At 46.4% G+C, this 19704-nt stretch overlaps 2 protein-coding genes across 2 annotated transcripts in view; both read right to left on the reverse strand.

Annotated features, from left to right (window-relative positions):
- acbd3 (acyl-Coenzyme A binding domain containing 3) overlaps window positions 1-5933 on the reverse strand; it is a 52221-nt gene extending 46288 nt beyond the window's left edge. Inside the window, exon 1 of the mRNA XM_067985187.1 lies at window positions 5499-5933. Within this exon, the coding sequence (XP_067841288.1) occupies window positions 5499-5904 (406 nt within the window). The 5' untranslated portion in view covers window positions 5905-5933. The remainder of the gene's footprint in view (window positions 1-5498) is intronic.
- A 3800-nt stretch (window positions 5934-9733) lies between these two features.
- LOC137321539 (paired mesoderm homeobox protein 2B-like) lies at window positions 9734-13266 on the reverse strand. Its single transcript, XM_067983935.1, has 2 exons — window positions 13140-13266; window positions 9734-12103 (listed from the first exon to the last, which is right to left on the reverse strand). The coding sequence occupies exons 1-2, from the start codon at window positions 13230-13232 to the stop codon at window positions 11462-11464; spliced, it is 735 nt and encodes a 244-aa protein (XP_067840036.1). The 5' UTR covers window positions 13233-13266; the 3' UTR covers window positions 9734-11461.
- Window positions 13267-19704: the final 6438 nt, after the last annotated feature.

A 19704-nucleotide genomic window follows, 5' to 3' on the forward strand; every position in this document is an offset into this window, starting at 1 on the left:
TGGCAAACAGAGAGAGAGAGAGAGAGAGAGGCAAACAGAGAGAGAGAGAGAGAGAGAGGCAAACAGAGAGAGAGAGAGAGAGGCAAACAGAGAGAGAGAGAGGCAAACAGAGAGAGAGAGAGAGAGGCAAACAGAGAGAGAGAGAGGCAAACAGAGAGAGAGAGAGAGAGGCAAACAGAGAGAGAGAGAGAGAGAGGCAAACAGAGAGAGAGAGAGAGAGGCAAACAGAGAGAGAGAGAGAGAGAGAGGCAAACAGAGAGAGAGAGAGAGAGGCAAACAGAGAGAGAGAGAGAGAGGCAAACAGAGAGAGAGAGAGAGAGGCAAACAGAGAGAAGGCAAACAGAGAGAGAGAGGCAAACAGAGAGAGAGAGGGGCAGAGAGAGAGAGGGGCAGAGAGAGAGAGGGGCAAACAGAATGTTTTGTGTGTCTTCTACTGTGAAGACAGATACAAAATATTTGTTGAACGCATCTGCCATTTCCTTATTCTCCTTTATAATTTCTCCTGTCTCAGCCTCTGGAGGACCAAGGGAAAGGGGGGGGGGTGAGAAAGAGAGAGAAAGAAAAAAGAAAAAAAAAAGAAATTGCATTTAGACAATGCCTTTCATGACCTCAGGATGTCCCAAACGCTTTACAGCCAATGAAGTACTTTTGAAGTGTAATCACTGTTGTCATGTAGGGAACACAGCAGCCAAGAGGCACACAAGAAGGTCCCACAGACAGCAATAAGATAATGTCCAATCTGTTTTCGAGATGTTGGTTGAGGGATAAATATTAACCAGGAAATGTTACTATCAGTTTCCGTGCCTCGAGAGTGGGCAGGTGCTGAAAACAAAAACAAGTCATTCACGCCCAATCAATACCCTGTGCTGGAAAGTGTACCCATGTGGATGCCAGGCGATGCACTCCCCGGTCAAAAAGTCCACTGACATGCAAGTAACAGCCACTTGGATGAGGTACTGGGAGGGCCGCCGGTGTTGGGAGTCGGAGGAACTGAAAACCCCCATCACAACATAGTGGCAACATGCACATTATAAATCGCCAGTCCTGACAATTTGACTTCTAGCCTCGATCCTTTGGGTCTCAGTAACCTCTCCTCCACCAATCGCATTCAGCATGTTTATCGCAGCTTCTGCCTCCCGCCATCATCTGCCGCAATGTGGCAGCCCCTCAAATGCTGTTTTGGAATTCAAAACGTTACTCAGCTTAGCAAAAACACACCGGACACAAGGCAAACAGAATAACTAAACTGGTCATCAACTGCAACAGGGATTGTTAGAAGCAAGAGAGCTCAGACTGGTACAGTGTGTACTGCATCCAGAGACAAAATGCAAGCTTGCACTGTAACTGTGCAGTTATCAAAGCAAAATGTTTAGAAACATAAAAAAAACAGCCCCTAACACCATGGGAAACATCAATTAATTACAAAGAAACCTTTTAGGAAGCAGCCGTGTTTAAATGCAACAGGGTAGTTTCACCAACAGTAGCAGAATAGAACAGACACGGGTACTGCTCATTCTATTTCATCACACCTCATGAAGGTGCTGACTCACATTGGGAGGATGGTTCCCATAGGTGTCAGTGCTCAACCTTCATATATGAAGTTGCTGGTGAAAGTGGGCAGGCTGTGGGGGGAATTGGGGGAGTAAAAGAGGAGGGAGAGGAAAGCGGGCCAAGCCTGATCATCTCCTCACCAAATACCCAAGCACTTCCTGCATGGATCACTGGACAGCGATCAGGAAGGGAGCCCTGTGATTTTATTTCCCTCTATCTAGCAGAAGTTATTTCAAAAGATGACTACAACCTGTTAAGAGCTATACACATTCACACAGAACCTCCCAGCGAAATAACACAATGCATAGGTTATAGGCAGTCAGACATTTATCCAAACAGAACACAAACAATCTCTGCAAATTACAACAGTGACTACATTTCAAAAGTACTGCATCGGCTGTGAAGTGCTTTGGGACCGCCTGATGTCGTGAAAGACGCACTGTTTTTTCCTCTCTTGTTCTAACATACAAGTCTCCCGATCTATCGGGGAAGACCCCACATCACCGAAGCAGGCTCCCAACTGCACTGTTCTATTAGCCTGTCTGAAACATCAGGATTCAGGAGCCGGCACCTGGGTTGTGTTGGAGGGGTGGGGGAACACTAGCCAGGGTGCCTACTTCTGATCGCTATATAGAGACCAATACTGGAAAGTATATGGTCCTGGTGAGTGAGGACAGGTTTGGGCTTATCTCTGTGGTCAAACAAGCCTTACACCAACTGTCTAGGCTCACACATGATGAGTGACCACTCGTGTGAGGTTGACCCCTCTTCCAGGGAAGATCCCCCCTGCCCCAGCAACAATCCGGGGGCGGGGAGAGAAAACTACAAACAAAACAAATCTGGCTAGTACAATTCACCAAGTCATAGAAATCACAGCATCGTGCAGCTGCTGGTCGTTCTACTAGAGCAATCTACTTTAATCCTATTTCCCTGTCAGATGAGTGGCATCCAGAGATAAACTGTTCTTATTTGTATATGGTACCTTTACATAGAAGTTACAACACAAACAGTCCATTCAGGCCCAACCGTCTTCATCTTCCACATCAGCATCAGCCCTAATCCCACGTGGCTAGACTGTTCCCTTATTCTTTTACTCCATTTTACTTTATCCACTTGACTAACCTATTAAATGTTGTGGAGATGCCGGTGATGGACTGGGGTTGACAATTGTAAACAATTTTACAACACCAAGTTATAGTCCAGCAATTTTATTTTAAATTCACAAGCTTTCGGAGATTTCCTCCTTCCTCAGGCAAATGTTTCAAGAGCTCCTTGAAGCCTACGCATTTATACATATAGAACAATACATGGTGTTTACAGACTGCCCCTGCAACTGCCCGTTGCCAAGGCAATCACCGTGTTCAGACAGAGAGGTGTCACCTGCAGAACCCCCGAATACACATTCAACAAAAAAACAAACAGGGAAAAAAAAGAGAAAAAAAACAGAGAGAGGCAGAAACATCCGGAAGGCAGAGAGAGCCAGCAAATGACACATTATATTAAAAACAGATAACATTTGTTCGCTGGTGGGGTAACGTGTAGCGTGACATGAACCCAAGATCCCGGTTGAGGCCGTCCTCATGGGTGCGGAACTTGGCTATCAATTTCTGCTCGACGATTTTGCGTTGTCGTGTGTCTCGAAGGCCGCTCCGGGAGAAACTACGCCATGTTCTCCGCAGCCTTCAACATGTCATCAATGAGGACAAACACCTCGCTATGGCCATTCCCACACCTCCACTACTCGCCTTTAAACAGCCACCCAACCTCAAACAGACCATCGTTCGCAGCAAATTACCTAGCTTTCAAGAGAACAGCGTCCACGACGCCACACAACCCTGCCACGGTAACCTCTGCAAGACATGCCAGATCATCGACACAGATACCACCATCACACGAGAGGACACCACCCACCAGGTGCATGGTTCATACTCCTGTGACTCGGCCAACGTTGTCTACCTCATACGTTGCAGGAAAGGATGCCCCAGAGCATGGTACATTGGCGAGACCATGCAGACGCTGCGACAACGGATGAACGGACACCGCGCAACAATCGCCAAACAGGAGGGTTCCCTCCCAGTCGGGGAACACTTCAGCAGTCATGGACATTCATCCACCGACCTTCGGGTAAGCGTACTCCAAGGCGGCCTTCGAGACACACGACAACGCAAAATCGTCGAGCAGAAATTGATAGCCAAGTTCCGCACCCATGAGGACGGCCTCAACCGGGATCTTGGGTTCATGTCACGCTACACGTTACCCCACCAGCGAACAAATGTTATCTGTTTTTAATATAATGGGTCATTTGCTGGCTCTCTCTGCCTTCCGGATGTTTCTGCCTCTCTCTGTTTTTTTTCTCTGTTTTTTTTCCCTGTTTGTTTTTTTGTTGAATGTGTATTCGGGGGTTCTGCAGGTGACACCTCTCTGTCTGAACACGGTGATTGCCTTGGCAACGGGCAGTTGCAGGGGCAGTCTGTAAACACCATGTATTGTTCTATATGTATAAATGCGTAGGCTTCAAGGAGCTCTTGAAACATTTGCCTGAGGAAGGAGGAAATCTCCGAAAGCTTGTGAATTTAAAATAAAATTGCTGGACTATAACTTGGTGTTGTAAAATTGTTTACAACTATTAAATGTTGACATGGTCTCTGCTTCCATCACTAATTCCTGTAATGTATTCCACAGCCTCATAGCCCTCTGTATAAAAAGTTGATTTTATATTATTTATAGTTAAATGGCAAAATGTACAGCAATTGGTTGGAGCTTCTCTGTTGCACAGGCTGAGGAGCTGAGACACACAGAACTGAAGCAGGACAGTGCCAACACTACCAGGGAGGTGTTACTGCAGTGTGGCAAGATTACATAGGCATTTTGTTAAAAATGTGGACATATGAATTTATAATGGGAAAAATTGATAGGAAGTGCACTCAGATGTAAGATTTTTAATAGATACTCAATAAATACTTTAAAACATTTTAAACATACACAAAATGAATATATTAAAAATCTTACATCTGCACACACTTCCTGTTAACTTTTTCAATTGTAAAATCTCACGCCCACAATAATGGTCGAAACTATGTAACCTCATCACCCTGTAGTTACACCTTCCCACTGGTGGTGATGTCTCAGTACCACTACTGGTAGGAGGGTGTAACTGCAGCTGACAAGTTTACATGACCAGTTCCCATTCTAAATGGGGACATCATTTTTAAAATGGGAAAATAAGGACTTTGAAATGGAGATTGAACTACATTTGGTCCGATTATGCTCTTCTGACCCCATTTCTCCTGAAGACTATTTGATTTTGACTCCCAGCTATTAATTATAATACATATATATATATATATAGTATATTTTACATCTAAAACATGCAATTAAACCAATTATTGCTTTAAAAGTGCTGTAAAATATACTGTACACATCAGAGACAAGAAAAGCTGGGATTGTTCTTAGAGCAGAGAAGATTAAGAGATTGAATAGAAGTGGTCAAACTCATGAGCAGTTTTTGATGGAAGTAGATGGGGAGAAATTGTTTCCATTGGCAGGTGGGTCGGTAACCAGAGGACATAGAATTAAGATAATTGGCAAAAGATGCAGAGGGGAGGAGAGGAGATGAGAAGTTTTTTCCCCCCCATGCAGCAAGTTATGATTTGGAATGCACTGCCTGAAAGGGAGGTGGAAGCGGATTCAATAGCAACTTTCAAAAGGGAATTGGATTAATACTTGAAGGGGAAAAAATTTGCAGGGCTGTGGGGAAAGTGCAGGACTAATTGGACAGCTCTTTCAAAGAGCCGGCACAGGCACAATGGGCCGAATGGCCTCCTTCTGTGCTGTAAGATTCTATGATAACAGAATAGTTAAATATTTTTGCATACATAATAGGACAGTGCACTTCAATATTTTAAATATAATTCGTATTAAATATGAAAGTGGGGGAGGAGATGTACCTTTAAAGAATTTGAGAGCCAGGCAGTAGAGTTCATTCAGGAGGAAGCCCCACTGCTTCTCCATGTCCTCGGCCCGTGTCTGGGTCTCCTGCCCAACCTCCTCCTCCTCCTCCTCCTGGTGTTGCTGGTTCTCTGCCCCACCACCACCACCGGCGGTGGCGGCGGCGGCGGCCCGTCCATCCCCGGAGCCTGGCCCTGACTCGGGCGCCGCGGGGGTCGGCTTCTGATGAGCGTTGTTGAGTGAGGCCTGCTGCTGCTGCTGCTGCTTCTTGATGAGGAGGATGTTGTTGTTCTGCTGCTGCTGCTGTCCCTCCTCCGGGTCCGGGCTCAGCGTCAGGCCGTCGATGGACACTTCCAACCGGCCGCTGCCCGAGCTGCCGTCGGCCGCCGCCATCATCTCCAGCATCACCGCGGCAGCGCCCCTCCTCCTCCTCCTCCCCCCACCGCCGCCGCCACCAACCCGCTCGCCCGCCCCCCGAACCAACCCCACAGCGGCCACGTAACCAAGCGCGCGCGTCACTTCCTCTCACCTTTCACCCCGGAAACACAATCCCGCATTGTGCCCTGCCCTAACCCAAGGCGGGGGGGGGGGGGGGGGGAGGTTGCTAGGAGACGGACAAAGTTGGGCCTTCGGTCAAAAGATGCACACGGACAATCCCTGCCTTGCCAAGTTACCATTAATCAACTTACAAAAATAAACAAAATTCTTTAACGAGCTCAGGACGTCCCCAAGCTCGTCGCCTCCAATGAGTTACTTTTTTTTTTGAAGTGCGGTCACTGTTTGTAATGCAGGAAACGCGGCAGCCAATTTACGCACAGCAAGATCCCACAAACAGCAATGAGATAAATGACCAGATAATCTGTTTTTAGTGATGTTGGTTGGGGGATAAATGTTGACCAGGACACCGGGGAGAATTACTCCCCTGCTCTTCTTCAAATAGCACCCTGGGGATCTTTTACATCCACCTGAGAGGACAGACGGGGCCTCGGTTTAACGTCTCGTTGGAAATACGGCACCTCCGACAGTGCGGCGCTCCCTCAGACTGTACTAGAGTGTCAGCCTAGATTTTGTGCTCAAATCTCTGGTGTAGGCGTTTGAACCCACAACCTTCTGACTCAGAGGAGAGAGTACAACCAACTGAGCCAAGGCTAGCCCTTTAAAAGCAAAACTGCGTAGCTGTCTAACTATATAAAAGTTTTAACAGCCAACTGTTAAAGTGTAACACACAAATCTCTGACACACTTGAAAAAAGCAGTTTCCAATCCACAGAGGAAGTAGGGTTGCCAATTCTGGTTGGAAGTTTTTTTTTATTCGTTCACGGGATGTGGGCGTCGCTGGAGAGGCCGGCATTTATTGCCCATCCCTAATTGCCCTCGAGAAGGTGGTGGTGAGCCGCCTCCTGGAGGTTTGAACACATGGGGCTAGATCTTGACTTGCGCAATAGTGTCAAACGGGTGATAGCGAGTCGGCAACTGCCTTTTTTTCCCACCTCCAAAATTTTAATTTTTTTTTAATGCCCCTATGAATTTTCTCCTGGGTTTGCTTGTAGCAGCGTCCACGAGGTTAACCTTTAATCGGGTACGGTAGCATAGTGGTTATGTTACTGGACTAATAATCCGGAGTCATGAGTTCAAATCCTACCACGGCAGCTGGGGAATTTAAATTCAATTAATTAAATAAAAATCTGGAATTAAAAAAAACTGGTATCAGTAATGGTGGTCATGAAACTACTGTAAAAACCCATCTGGTTCACTAATGCCCTTTAGGGAAGGAAACCTGCTGTCCTTACCCGGTCTGGCCTATATGTGGCTCCAGACCCACAACAATGTGGTCAATTCGTAATCGCCCTCTGAAAAGGCCTAGCAAGCCACTCAGTTGTACAAGGTGGCGGCTCACCACCACCTTCTCAAGGGCAATTAGGGATGGGCAATAAATGCCGGCCTCGCCATCGACGCCCACATCCAATGAATAAAAAAAAACTCGTGGAGACTCCAGGACATCCTGGAGAGTTGGCCGACCCTAAGAGGAAGCCCTCCTGTAGCAGAAAATTCACATCAGCAGTCAGTTAAAAAAAATTCATAAAAAGAGAAGGCCATTCTGCTCTCTAATTGATGTGAGGATTTGCCTCAGAACCTCAGGAAGACAGAAATTACACAATATGACCTCAAATGGACACACTACGTTACACTTTAGCAACAGTACAATACATTGTGTGTTACATAGTATAATGCTCCTGTTCTCATAAAACAGTGTATCCTCCAACAATGAGCAATGCCACAGAAACTGCACTAGTATACTATTCACGAATATGCTATCACACCAAAGTAACCAACCCACTCTAAGATAGATGTATTCCTGGTGGTTTCATCACAGGACCTCCAGTCGCCTCGCCCCGCCCCCACGCTCCTGCCGTTGGTCAGCCAACATATCCATCCTCACGATGCACTGCCTTCCCTCAGCCAATCGGAAAGTGAACAGACTCTTTGGTACCCCATTGGATGTTTCTTGACTTAGTCAAACAGCTTTTTTGTTCCCATCTCCAATATTTTTGTAACTAGTTAACAAAAGAGTTCAAAGAAAATTTTAAAAAACAACACACACAGCTCTTTTTAACCTCCATATAGTTTTTTCTCCCAGGTTTTGCTCGCAGCAGTGTCCAGGAAATTATTCTTTAATTCCTGGTGATTCCAGGACAATCCTGGAGGGTTGGCGACCCCTGTACCAAAGGCACATATGCAAAGTAGGCATCACTCTTGCATCTGATTGACCCAAGTGCTGGGTCCGTGACCACAGCAACAAATCAGAGCTAAGGATGTTGAGGATTTATCAAAGAGTCAGCAGTGTGTAGGAGCAAAACCTACCAATCACAAAGTTCACAGATGATACAAAGCTAATGAAGGTAATAAACTGCAAAGCTGAACAGGATACGCCACAGGAGGATTTGAATATACTTGAGAATTGGGCCACCTAGGGACAGGTGACAGATGAAAATTCAATGTGAAGAAATGTAAAGTGATTCACACGGGGACAAAAAAATCCAGAAAGGGACTAGTACTTTAATGGAAAGAAAATAAAATGCATGGAAAATGAAAGCCATCTGAAGGGTCTGATTGACAATAAATATAAACTATTGCAACAAAGCTCGGTGGCAGTGAGTGAAGCAAATCAGATGTTAGGATGTATTAAAAGGTCAATGTTGAGTCAAAATAGTGAGATGTTGAGTTCCAGCTCCACAGACACCAGTCGGCCTCTGCTCAAGTGACTGTTATCCAGGTGTGAGATGATATACTGAGTATCGGCACCTCATGGTCCAGTCCCGGCCTTTCTTGGTCCCACCCATAATTCACATGCATCCACTTTGCAGCAGAGGTTACTGGATATTAATCAGGAGCTTATTTTTTTATTCTCCTTCCTCCGCCTGCATGTTACCCAAACTGAGATCAGATATTCCAACCCAGGCCTAGCAAACAAGCCTAGGAACTGCCTTTGCTGCATGGGGGTCATTTTCATTTTCAGCAGTGGTGAAGGACAGGCAGTAAAGAAAGAACTTGCATTTATATAGCGCCTTTCACGACCTCAGGACGTCCCAAGGCACTTCATAGCCAGTGAAGTACTTTTGAAGTGTAGTCACTGCTGTAATGTTGGAAACACGGCAGTCAATTTGCACACAGCAAGGCCCCACAATTAGCAATGTGATAATAAACAGGTATTCTGATTGAAGGATAAATGTTGACCAGGACACTGGGGAGAGCTCCCCTGCTCTTTTTCGAAATGGTGCCATGGGATCTATTCCATCCACCTAAGAGGGCAGACGGGGCATCAGTTTAACATCACATCTGAAAGACGGCACACTCCGATCAATGCAGCACTCCCTCAGTACTACACTGGAGTGTCAGCCTGGATTTTGTGCTGAAGTCTCTGGATTGGGACCTGAACCCACAACCTTCTGACTCAGAAGCGAGAGTGCTACAAACTGAGCCACGGCTGATAGTTGGGCAATTGGACGGCCGTTGTACATGAAGCCCAATTTTCCTTTCCGTTGACTTCAAGGACAATCGGGCAGGGTGTACAACGGGCGGCTGATCGCCACCACCTGTTTCTCGTCACCACCGAAACTGATAATTGGCCCCATGGAAATTTTCCCTCTGAGTCACCAGCGAACTCCCATTTCAAACACTCAGTATAATCGAATAAAAAGGACGGATTCACACAAGGAGAGTACACACTGTACAGAAGCATTCAAGTGTTTAATTTTTTTTTTTGTTTGGTTTTTACACAACGTATGAGTGAAATCTTCACCGAGCGGCGCAAGTAGATCACTGCCTGACAACACACACAGCAAGCTGTCTACTCTATGGTAATCTCCTTACACAGGGGAATGTCTATGGATGTTGTTTATATGGACTTCCAGAAGGCATTTGATAAAGCCCCTCATAAGAGACTGTTGGCTAAAGTTGAAGTTCATGGAATTGAGGGCAAATTATTGACCTGATTAGGAAATTGGCTGAGCGGCAGGAGGCAGAGAGTAGGGATAATGGAGAGGTACTCAAATGGGCAGGATGTGACTAGCGGTGTCCCACAGGGATCTGTGTTGGGGCCTCAACTATTCACTGTATTTATTAACGACTTAGATGACGGGATAGAGAGCCACATATCTAAATTTGTCGATGACACAAAGATAGGCAGCATTGTAAGCAGTGTAGGTGGAAGCATAAAATTACAGAGAGATATTAATAGATTAAGTGAATGGGCAAAACTGGGGCAAATGGATTTCAGTGTAGGCAAGTGTGAGGTCATCCACTTTGGACCTAAAAAGTACTTTCTAAATGGTGAAAAGATCGAAACAGTGGAGGTCCAAAGAGACTTAGGGGCCCATGTACATAGATCATTAAAATGTCATGGACAAGTACAGAAAATAATCAGAAAGGTTTATGGAATGCTGGCCTTTATATCCAAAGGTCTAGAATACAAGGGGGTAGAAGTTATGCTACAGCTATACAAAGCCCTAGTTAGACCACACCTGGAGTACTGTGTTCAGTTCTGGGCACCGCACCTTAGGAAGGATATATTGGCCTTGGAGGGAATGCAGCGTAGATTTACTAGAATGATACCTGGTCTCCAAGGGTTAAATTACGAGGAGAGATTACACAAACTAGGGTTGTATTCCCTGGAATTTAGAAGATTAAGGGGTGATTTGATCGAAGTTTTCAAGATATTAAGGGGAACTGATAGGATAGATAGAGAGAAACTATTTCCACTGGTTGGGGAGTCTAGGACTAGGGGACAGAGCCTAAAAATTAGAGCCAGTGCTTTCAGGAGTGAAGTTAGGAAACACTTCTACACACAAAGGGTGGTAGAAGTTTGGAACTCTCTTCCACAAAAGGCAGTTGATGCTAGCTCGGTTGTTAATTTTAATTCTGAGATTGTTAGATTTTTGTTAACCAAAGGTATTAAGGGATATGGGACTAAGGGGGGTATATGGAGATAGGTCACAGATCCGCCATGATCTCATTGAATGGTTGAACACACTCGAGGGGCTAAATGGCCTACTCCTGTTCCTATGTTCTACAAACATGTATTCCTAATAACCAAATGTCAAGCTCCTAGATCAAGGGTGATGACTTTCTACATATAGTCTTATAGGATGTAGTCCTATAGATAAAGTCCTATAGGATGTAGTCCTATAGATGTAGTCCTATAGATGTAGTCCTATAGGATGATTGAGGGGATGGAGGGATTGGGTTATGAGGAGCGATTACATAAATACATTTTTTGCAGTTTGCCTTTTGTTAATATGTATTTTTCTTTGGTTGGTGATGTACTAATTCGCCTGTGTCTCATCCTCAAGACTGCAGAGATATGCTTGTTCTCAGTGAATAGAGGCTGATGCTCGAAGCTAACAATTCAGCCAGTTGGAAACGCAGGCCCTATTTCTTCTTCCTACCATACTATCTGCCGTCCTTTAAAAGAATTCCCCACGTGCGTTTCGGGGAGTCCTTGCGTGAGCTTCCAGAGAGGTGGCACATTCTTCCCAGTCGGATCGCGGGTCGCCGACCTCAGAAATCGGTGGAAACCGGCCCACACATTCCCACACGGAGTGATGCCGGGTGGGATCGGTTCTTGGGGTCAAAGGGCAAGTCGAAGAAGCGCTGGGCAGGGCCTCAACATCTATCTCAGACCCCGTGGCGCAAGTGTGGAAGTAGTGGTGGTCACCTTCAAACACTGCCATCTGGTTCCGGCCGAGGGCTGTCTTCATGTCTCCAGCAGCTTCTGTGACTTGGGGCGATGGGTCTTCTGCCTCGATCTTGACCTGATTTGAAGCTCCGAACGGACGGTCGCCCATGGAGTGGCCGTGGGGTGGGCTGGGGTCACCCTCCTTTGTTGTCCACCGGTTTCCAGCATGGGATGGTCCGAGACCCTCACCGGAAGGCGAGGGTCCCTGGGCCGAGCCCTCTTGGAACTGGCGGCTGCGCCCCTCCGCCACACAGGGTTGGGCCTGATTGGGACCGTAACAAGGCAACGGCACGCCTGGCTGAATCGTTGCCGAGGGAGGCGCCTCCGTGTTTTGGCGGCGGTGTTTAGCTCGCCGGTTTTGAAACCACACCTGCGAATCAACAAGAGTTTCATTAGAAAAGTAGTCACCAGTGGGGAGGAGGGGTGGGGGCAGGCGAAGGGGCGTTACAATTGGATCAAGTGCCCCCTGGGTTGGGAAGGGAAAATCAGCCAGGGTTCCCGGTTCCCGATTGCTGACCCACGCCGTTAGTTATGGCCTGTCTGGGTGAGGACAGAACGGCGGCTCGGCTGTGATGGCCCTTGCAGTTAAATAGCCTTTGTCAGGCTTTCACACATCGGGCAAGGTACAGGGTTGTTGGGGGGGGGGGGGGGCTTGTGTGTGGGGACCTCTAGTGACGACAGGATAGGGTTTGGCCGTGATGCCCTCCATGGTGGAATAGCTTATCAACATTTACAGTCTGGCTCACACGTGAGGAATGGCAATTTGGGCAAGGTACCGGAGGGTTCCCTAGCAACAAGGCGGCATCTCTAGGAAAGAAGGGCAGGGAATAAGTCGCCGATTCTCGCTGGGGCACTTTCCTGAAGGATGTCAAGGCCTTAGAGAGGGTGCAGAAGAGATTTACTAGAATGGTACCAGGGATGAGGGACTTCAGATATGTGAAGAGACTGGAGAATCTGAGATTGTTCTCCTTGGAGCAGAGAAGGTTCAGGGGAGATTTGATAGAGGTGTTCAAAATTATGAGGGGTTTTGATAGAGAAAATAAGGAGAAACTGTTTCCAGTGGTGGGAGGGTCGGTAACCAGAGCACACAGATTTAAGATAATTAGCAAAAGAACCTGAGGGGAGATGAGGAGAATTTTTTTTTACACAGCGAGTTGTAATGATCTGAAATGCACGGCCTGAAAGGGCGGTGGAAGCAGATTCAATAGTAACTTTCAAAAGGGGATTGGATAAATACTTGAAGGGAAAAAAATTTGCAGGCCCACGGGGAAAGAACAGGGGAATAGGACGAATTGGATAGCTCTTTCAAAGAGCCGGCAGAGGCACGATGGGCCGAATGGCCTCCTCCTGTGCTCCTGTGAGATTCTTTGATTCGACAAGCAAACAAACGGAGCGGAAAGACTCACATGTATTCTGGACTCTGGCTGACCAATCAGCTCTGCCAAGGTCTCTCTGAGATAAATGTTAGGATATCTGTTGGAGCTGAAAACTGACTCCATAGCGAGGATCTGTTCCTGACTGAAGCTCGTACGTTTTCTCCTCCGCAACTTTAACCCCACCTCTTCACGGGTGACAGAGGAAGCAGTTTCCGACCACTGCACCATGGATCGAGAGAAACCTGATTTTTAAATTGAAGAAGAAAACATATATACACTCATCAGCATTTAGTTGCTTCAAACATTCCACCCTCCCCCACTCTGATGGCACTGACTTTTGTGGCAGTTCAATACCCTGACCATTATTCAATTTTTAAAAGGGGTGCCCAGAAATTGTTCATAGTTTCCGTGATGGCTCATTGGGTTAATGCTCCACCCAGGTACTGAGCCCCACAGACCAGAAACAAACCATGTTCAAACTCCCGGCCCCCCTGTAAATACTGACACACTCCCGGGGACCCCCTGTAAATACTGACACACTCCCCGGGACACCCTGTAAATACTGACACACTCCCGGGGACCCCCTGTAAATACTGACACACTCCCCGGGACACCCTGTAAATACTGACACACTCCCCGGGACCCCCTGTAAATACTGACACACTCCCCGGGACACCCTGTAAATACTGACACACTCCCGGGGACACACTGTAAATACTGACACACTCCCGGGGACCCCCTGTAAATACTGACACACTCCCGGGGACACCCTGTAAATACTGACACACTCCCGGGGACACCCTGTAAATACTGACACACTCCCGGAGACCCCCTGTAAATACTGACACACTCCCAGGGACACCCTGTAAATACTGACACACTCCCGGGGGCTCCCTGGAAATACAGACACACTCCCGGGGACACCCTGTAAATACTGACATATTCCCAGGGACACCCAGTAAATACTGACACACTCCCAGGGACCCCCTGTAAATACTGACACACTCCCAGGGACACCCTGTAAATACTGACACACTCCCGGGGACCCCCTGTAAATACAAACACATTCCCGGAGACCCCCTGTAAATACTGACACTCCCAGGGACACCCTGTAAATACTGACACACTCCCGGTCCCCCCTGTATGTACAGACATGCTCCCGGGGACCCCCTGTATATACAGACATGCTCCCAGGGACCCCCTGTAAATACTGACACTCCCAGGGACCCCCTGTATATACTGACACACTCCCGGTCCCCCCTGTATGTACAGACATACTCCCGGGGACCCCCTGTATATACAGACATGCTCCCAGGGACCCCCTGTAAATACAGACATGCTCCCAGGGACCCCCTGTAAATACTGACTCTCCCAGGGACCCCCTGTATATACTGACACACTCCCGGGGACCCCCTGTAAATACTGACACACTCTTGGGAACCTCCTTAAAAATATCGATCCAAATGTTGAGATACTTTTCAGTTCTTCCTACAGATATTGACAAATTTTCAGGAATCACCGGCAAATGATACACTTCTGGATCCTCCTGGAAATTTGATATAATCCCAGGGACCCCTTCCCCATGTTCTAACTTCCTAATAATGATCTCACCCACTACAACAGTGTTCTCATGGGAAGGAATTTTATTTTAATGCAGCAACAAACACAGAAAAATATGGAGTTCTGCTGCCTCGTTCCTTCGAGGAATCCCTAGGCTCTCCAGTTGAAAAATCTACACTTAATGGATCATAAGGGCAACCCTCCTGCCTACCTAGAATTTGACACATCTCCCCCACCCCCCTCACAAGAACATAAGAACATAAGAAAAACGAGCAGGAGTAGGCCAATCGGCCCCTCGAGCCTGCTCCGCCATTCAATAAGATCATGGCTGATCTGATCCTAACCTCAAATCTAAATTCATGTCCAATTTCCTGCCCGCTCCCCGTAACCCCTAATTCCCTTTACTTCTAGGAAACTGTCGATTTCTGTTTTAAATTTATTTAATGATGTAGCTTCCACAGCTTCCTGGGGCAGCAAATTCCACAGACCTACTACCCTCTGAGTGAAGAAGTTTCTCCTCATCTCAGTTTTGAAAGAGCAGCCCCTTATTCTAAGATTATGCCCCCTAGTTCTAGTTTCACCCATCCTTGGGAACATCCTTACCACATCCACCCGATCAAGCCCCTTCACAATCTTATATGTTTCAATAAGATCGCCTCTCATTCTTCTGAACTCCAATGAGTAGAGTCCCAATCTACTCAACCTCTCCTCATATGTCCACCCCCTCATCCCCGGGATTAACCGAGTGAACCTTCTTTGTACTGTCCTGAGAGCAAGTATGTCTTTTCTTAAGTATGGACACCAAAACTGTATGCAGTATTCCAGGTGCGGTCTCACCAATACCTTATATAACTACAGCAATACCTCCCTGTTTTTATATTCTATCCCCCGAGCAATAAAAGCCAACATTCCGTTGGCCTTCTTGATCACCTGCTGCACCTGCATACTAACTTTTTGATTTTCTTGCACTAGGACCCCCAGATCCCTTTGTACTGCAGTACTTTCCAGTTTCTCGCCATTAAGATAATAACTTGCTCTCTGATTTTTCCTGCCAAAGTGCATAACCTCACATTTTCCAATATTGTATATAACGTTCCATCTGTTACAATTTTAATTAATGGATGGAAAATCGTGGCGGTCGTACGTTCGAATTGCTGACAGGCTCTCCCCGGCAGGTGATGATTTGCACTGGAAATGCAAATTTACAACCCCCATCCCCCCAAATATAAATCAATTGTTTTTAATTTAATTTTGCCTGGTCTCCATCTAGTGGCCCTCCGGTGTGGTGCAGTTTCACTCGCCTGCCATAACTTGTAGTCAGTAAGTAGTAAGAACAAACTTGCATTTATACAGAGCCTTTCACAACCTCAGGATGTCCCAAAACACTTAACAGCCAATGAGGTACTTTTTGAAGTGTAGTCACTGTTGTAATGTGGGGAAATGCGGCAGCTAATTTGCGCACAGCAAGATCCCACAAACAGCAATGTGATAATAGTGATGTTGGTTGAGGGATAAGTATTGGTCCAGGGGAGAACTCCCCTGCTCTTCTGCAAAATAGCACCATGGGATCTTTTGCGTCCACCTGAGAGGGCAGACGGCTCCTTGGTTTAATGTCTCATCTGAAAGATGGCACCTCCGATATTGTGTCAGCTTAGATTATGTGTAGTGTCTAGTCTCTGGAGGAGGACTATGAATCCACAATCCTCTGGCTCAGAAGCGACAGTGCCACCAACTGAGCCACGGCCAACACCTGTGTAGCTTGAATTAAGCAATTATTGTAGTATCATAGTAGGTGCAGCACATGCCTATGCCGGCTCTTTGCAAGAGCTATCCAATTAGTTCCACTCCCCCGACCTTTCCCCATAGCCCTGTAAATATTTCTCCTTCAAGTATTTATCCAATTCCCTTTTGAAAGTTATTATTGAATCTGCTTCCACCGCCCGTTCAGGCAGTGCATTCCAGATCATAACAAATCGCTGTTTAAAAAAATGTTTCCTCATGTCGCCTCTGGCTCTTTTGCCAATCACCTTAAATCCGTGTCCTCTGGTTACCGACCCTTCTGCCACTGGAAACAGTTTCTCCTTATTTACTCTATCTGAACCGTTGATGATTTTGAACACCTCTATCAAATCTCCCCTTAACCTTCTCTGCTCTGAGGAGAACAACCCCAGATTCTCCAGTCTCTGCACATAACTGAAGTCCCTCATCCCTGGCACCATTCTAGTAAATCTCTTCTGCACCCTCTCTAAGGCCTTCACATCCTTCCTAAAGTGTGGTACCCAGAATTGGACACAATACTCCAGCTGAGGCCTATCCAGTGTTTTATAAAGGTTTAGCATAACTTCCTTGCTTTTGTACTCTATGCCTCTATTAATACAGCCAAGGATCCCATATACTTTTTTAACAGCCTTCTCAACTTGTCCTGCCACCTTCAAAGATTTGTGTACATATCTAGTATAGATTATGGTACTGGACTAGCAACCCTGAGGTTGTGAGTTTAAATCCCATCATATCAATTTGTAGAATTGAATTCAATAATTGGCACCTGTAAAAATAACCATGAAAGCTGCTGCATTGTTGTAAAAACCAACTGGTTCACGAATACAACAACAACTTGCATTTATATAGCACCTTTAACATAGTAAAACGTCCCAAGGCGCTTCATGGGAGCGTAATCAAACAAAATTTGTCACCGAGCCACATAAGGAGATATTAGGACAGGTGACCAAAAGTTTGGTCAAAGAGGTAGGTTTTAAGGAGCATCTTAAAGGAGGAGAGAGAGGTAGAGAGGTGGAGAGGTTTAGGGAGGGAATTCCAGAGCTTAGGGGCCAGGCAGCTGAAGGCACGGCCGCCAATGGAGGAGCGATTAAAATCGGGGATGTGCAAGAGGCAAGAACTGGAGGAGCTCAGAGATCTCGGAGGGTCGTAGGGCTGGATGAGGTTACAGAGATAGGGAGGGGCGAGGCCATGGATGGATTTGAAAACAAGGGTGAGAATAATGCCATCTCTGCCTGGTCTGAGCCTATATGTGGCTCCAGTCTCACACTACATGGTTGACTCTTAATGCCCTCAGGGCAACCAGGGGTGGGAGATAAATACTGACTTGCCCACATCCCAAAATGTAATAAAACAGCATTGGAGGCTGTTGCATGATTTCAATTCAAGTTAACAGATAATTCACAGTTGCAACTACAAGACTGTACGGTAGAAATATATTTTAAGGGGGTGCAGCCCTCTTCTTTTTAAGGTACTCCCTCCCTTTGGTTGGGGGTGTCCCAGAGAGCGGTGGCCCCTCAGTGAACGGATCTGACGGGCCCCTGGGGGGAGTCTGATAGCAGCCCAGGGTTGGGCCGCTCCGCCTCACAGTCAAGGAACTGAACAGCTTCCGTTTGGAAGCCATCAGCGAAGGTGTCTCTGCGTTATCTAAATCCAAACTAACATTTAATTTAGTTTAATTTCCAAAGTAACAGCATCTTTCTCCTGTACCAGAAGTGTAAACGTAAGCCTTTTAAAAATCGCAAGAGGGAGGGGACAACACATCCAGATTTGATTGGAGTAGCACGACTTTGTGGTTCCTTGATGGATTCTACAGAAAAAGAATATTCCGGAATTAAAAATTAGCACTAGGGTGTAATTAAAGGACCATTGAAAATTTTGGGCTTTCCCTGCTTGAACTGTGGAACACTCCACCAACCCCCACCCCCAGCAATACAAGAATACATGGGCTGTGTTTGAGAGAGCATTTTGAGCCCATCTGCTCGATATCCACCAGGATACGTGGGATATGGCCGGTAAACCAACATCTTTAGGAGAGGAAGGGAAAATGGTGGAAGAAATTTTAAAAAGCCTGAAATTCGCGCTAATTTCCAAACTAAGGGCAACTTTCTCCTGTATCAGAAATGTAACTTTAATCCCTTCAGACACAGTCTCACCATGAGGGAGGGGACAATGGACACACATTTGATTTAGTAGCACGACAGTTTGCCCATTTTCTCCTCCCCTAATATTTCCTTGACGGTTTTTACAGAAAATAGAATAGCCTGGAATTAAAACCGTTGTTGTTAAATGCTGCTCACTCTCCCGTGTCCCCGTGTGTAAACCCCTGAGATATACAAAAAGTTCCAGGTTACCTTCTCGCATCCTGTTAGGGTATCCGCTCGTTCGATTGGCCTGATCGTTGGAATAAAGCGGATATAAGTCCTTCATTTCGCAGACAGACGTCAATCCTTCATCTGTAGCTATCAGGAAGTTTTAACAAGAATCTCTCTCCCTTGGCCCCAGATTACAGTCCCAGATGCGTAGTAATCTGTTAAACTGCTTGTGGTGTGTGTCAAACTTTTGCTGTGTACTCCTCCCTGTTTGGACTATTTCTGTGCAGGCTCACGTTCTGTCTTGCTTTCTCTCTTTGTGTCTTTCTCTCTCCCTCTCACTATTCTCTTTCTCTTTGTTCTTTATCTCTCTTTCTTCTCCTTTTCGTACTCTCTCCTTTCTGGCTCCACCTTCTCTCCTTGCCTTCTCTTTCTCTCTCGTTTTTCTTTCTCTAGGGCTTCTCTTCTCTTTCTTTCTCTCTACGTCTCTTCCTTCTTTCTGTCTGTCTCTCTTCCTCCTTTCTCTCTCTCTCTTCCTCTTTTCTCTCTATCTATCTATCTATCTCTCTCTTCCGCCTTTCTCTCTGCCTTTCTCTCTATCTATCTCTTGCTGTCTTTCTCTTCCTCCTTTCTCCCGCTCTATCTGTCTGTCTCTGTCTGTCTCAGGTCCCTGTTACCCAATATCCTCTTCCTTTGATCAAACTCCCTGATAAAGTGTTAAGTGTTAATCTGGGTTGATAGTTTCTGACTGGCACTGAGCACAGGTCAGTAGGAAGCAGTGGCACCAGGTAGAGCCGAATCCTCTGATCTCCCCCGCACTCAGTCACTTGAATATTTGACTTTTCCCCACCAGCTGATCTGATGTCCCATCTTCCCCAAATAGCAAAAAGTATACAAAAAAAGTTTCCTTTTACTGGGCCAGAAAGGGATTCTCTCTCTCTCAGACG

The sequence above is a fragment of the Heptranchias perlo genome, chromosome 5 (assembly GCF_035084215.1).
Source record: "Heptranchias perlo isolate sHepPer1 chromosome 5, sHepPer1.hap1, whole genome shotgun sequence".
NCBI classification, from domain to species: Eukaryota; Metazoa; Chordata; class Chondrichthyes; order Hexanchiformes; family Hexanchidae; genus Heptranchias; species Heptranchias perlo.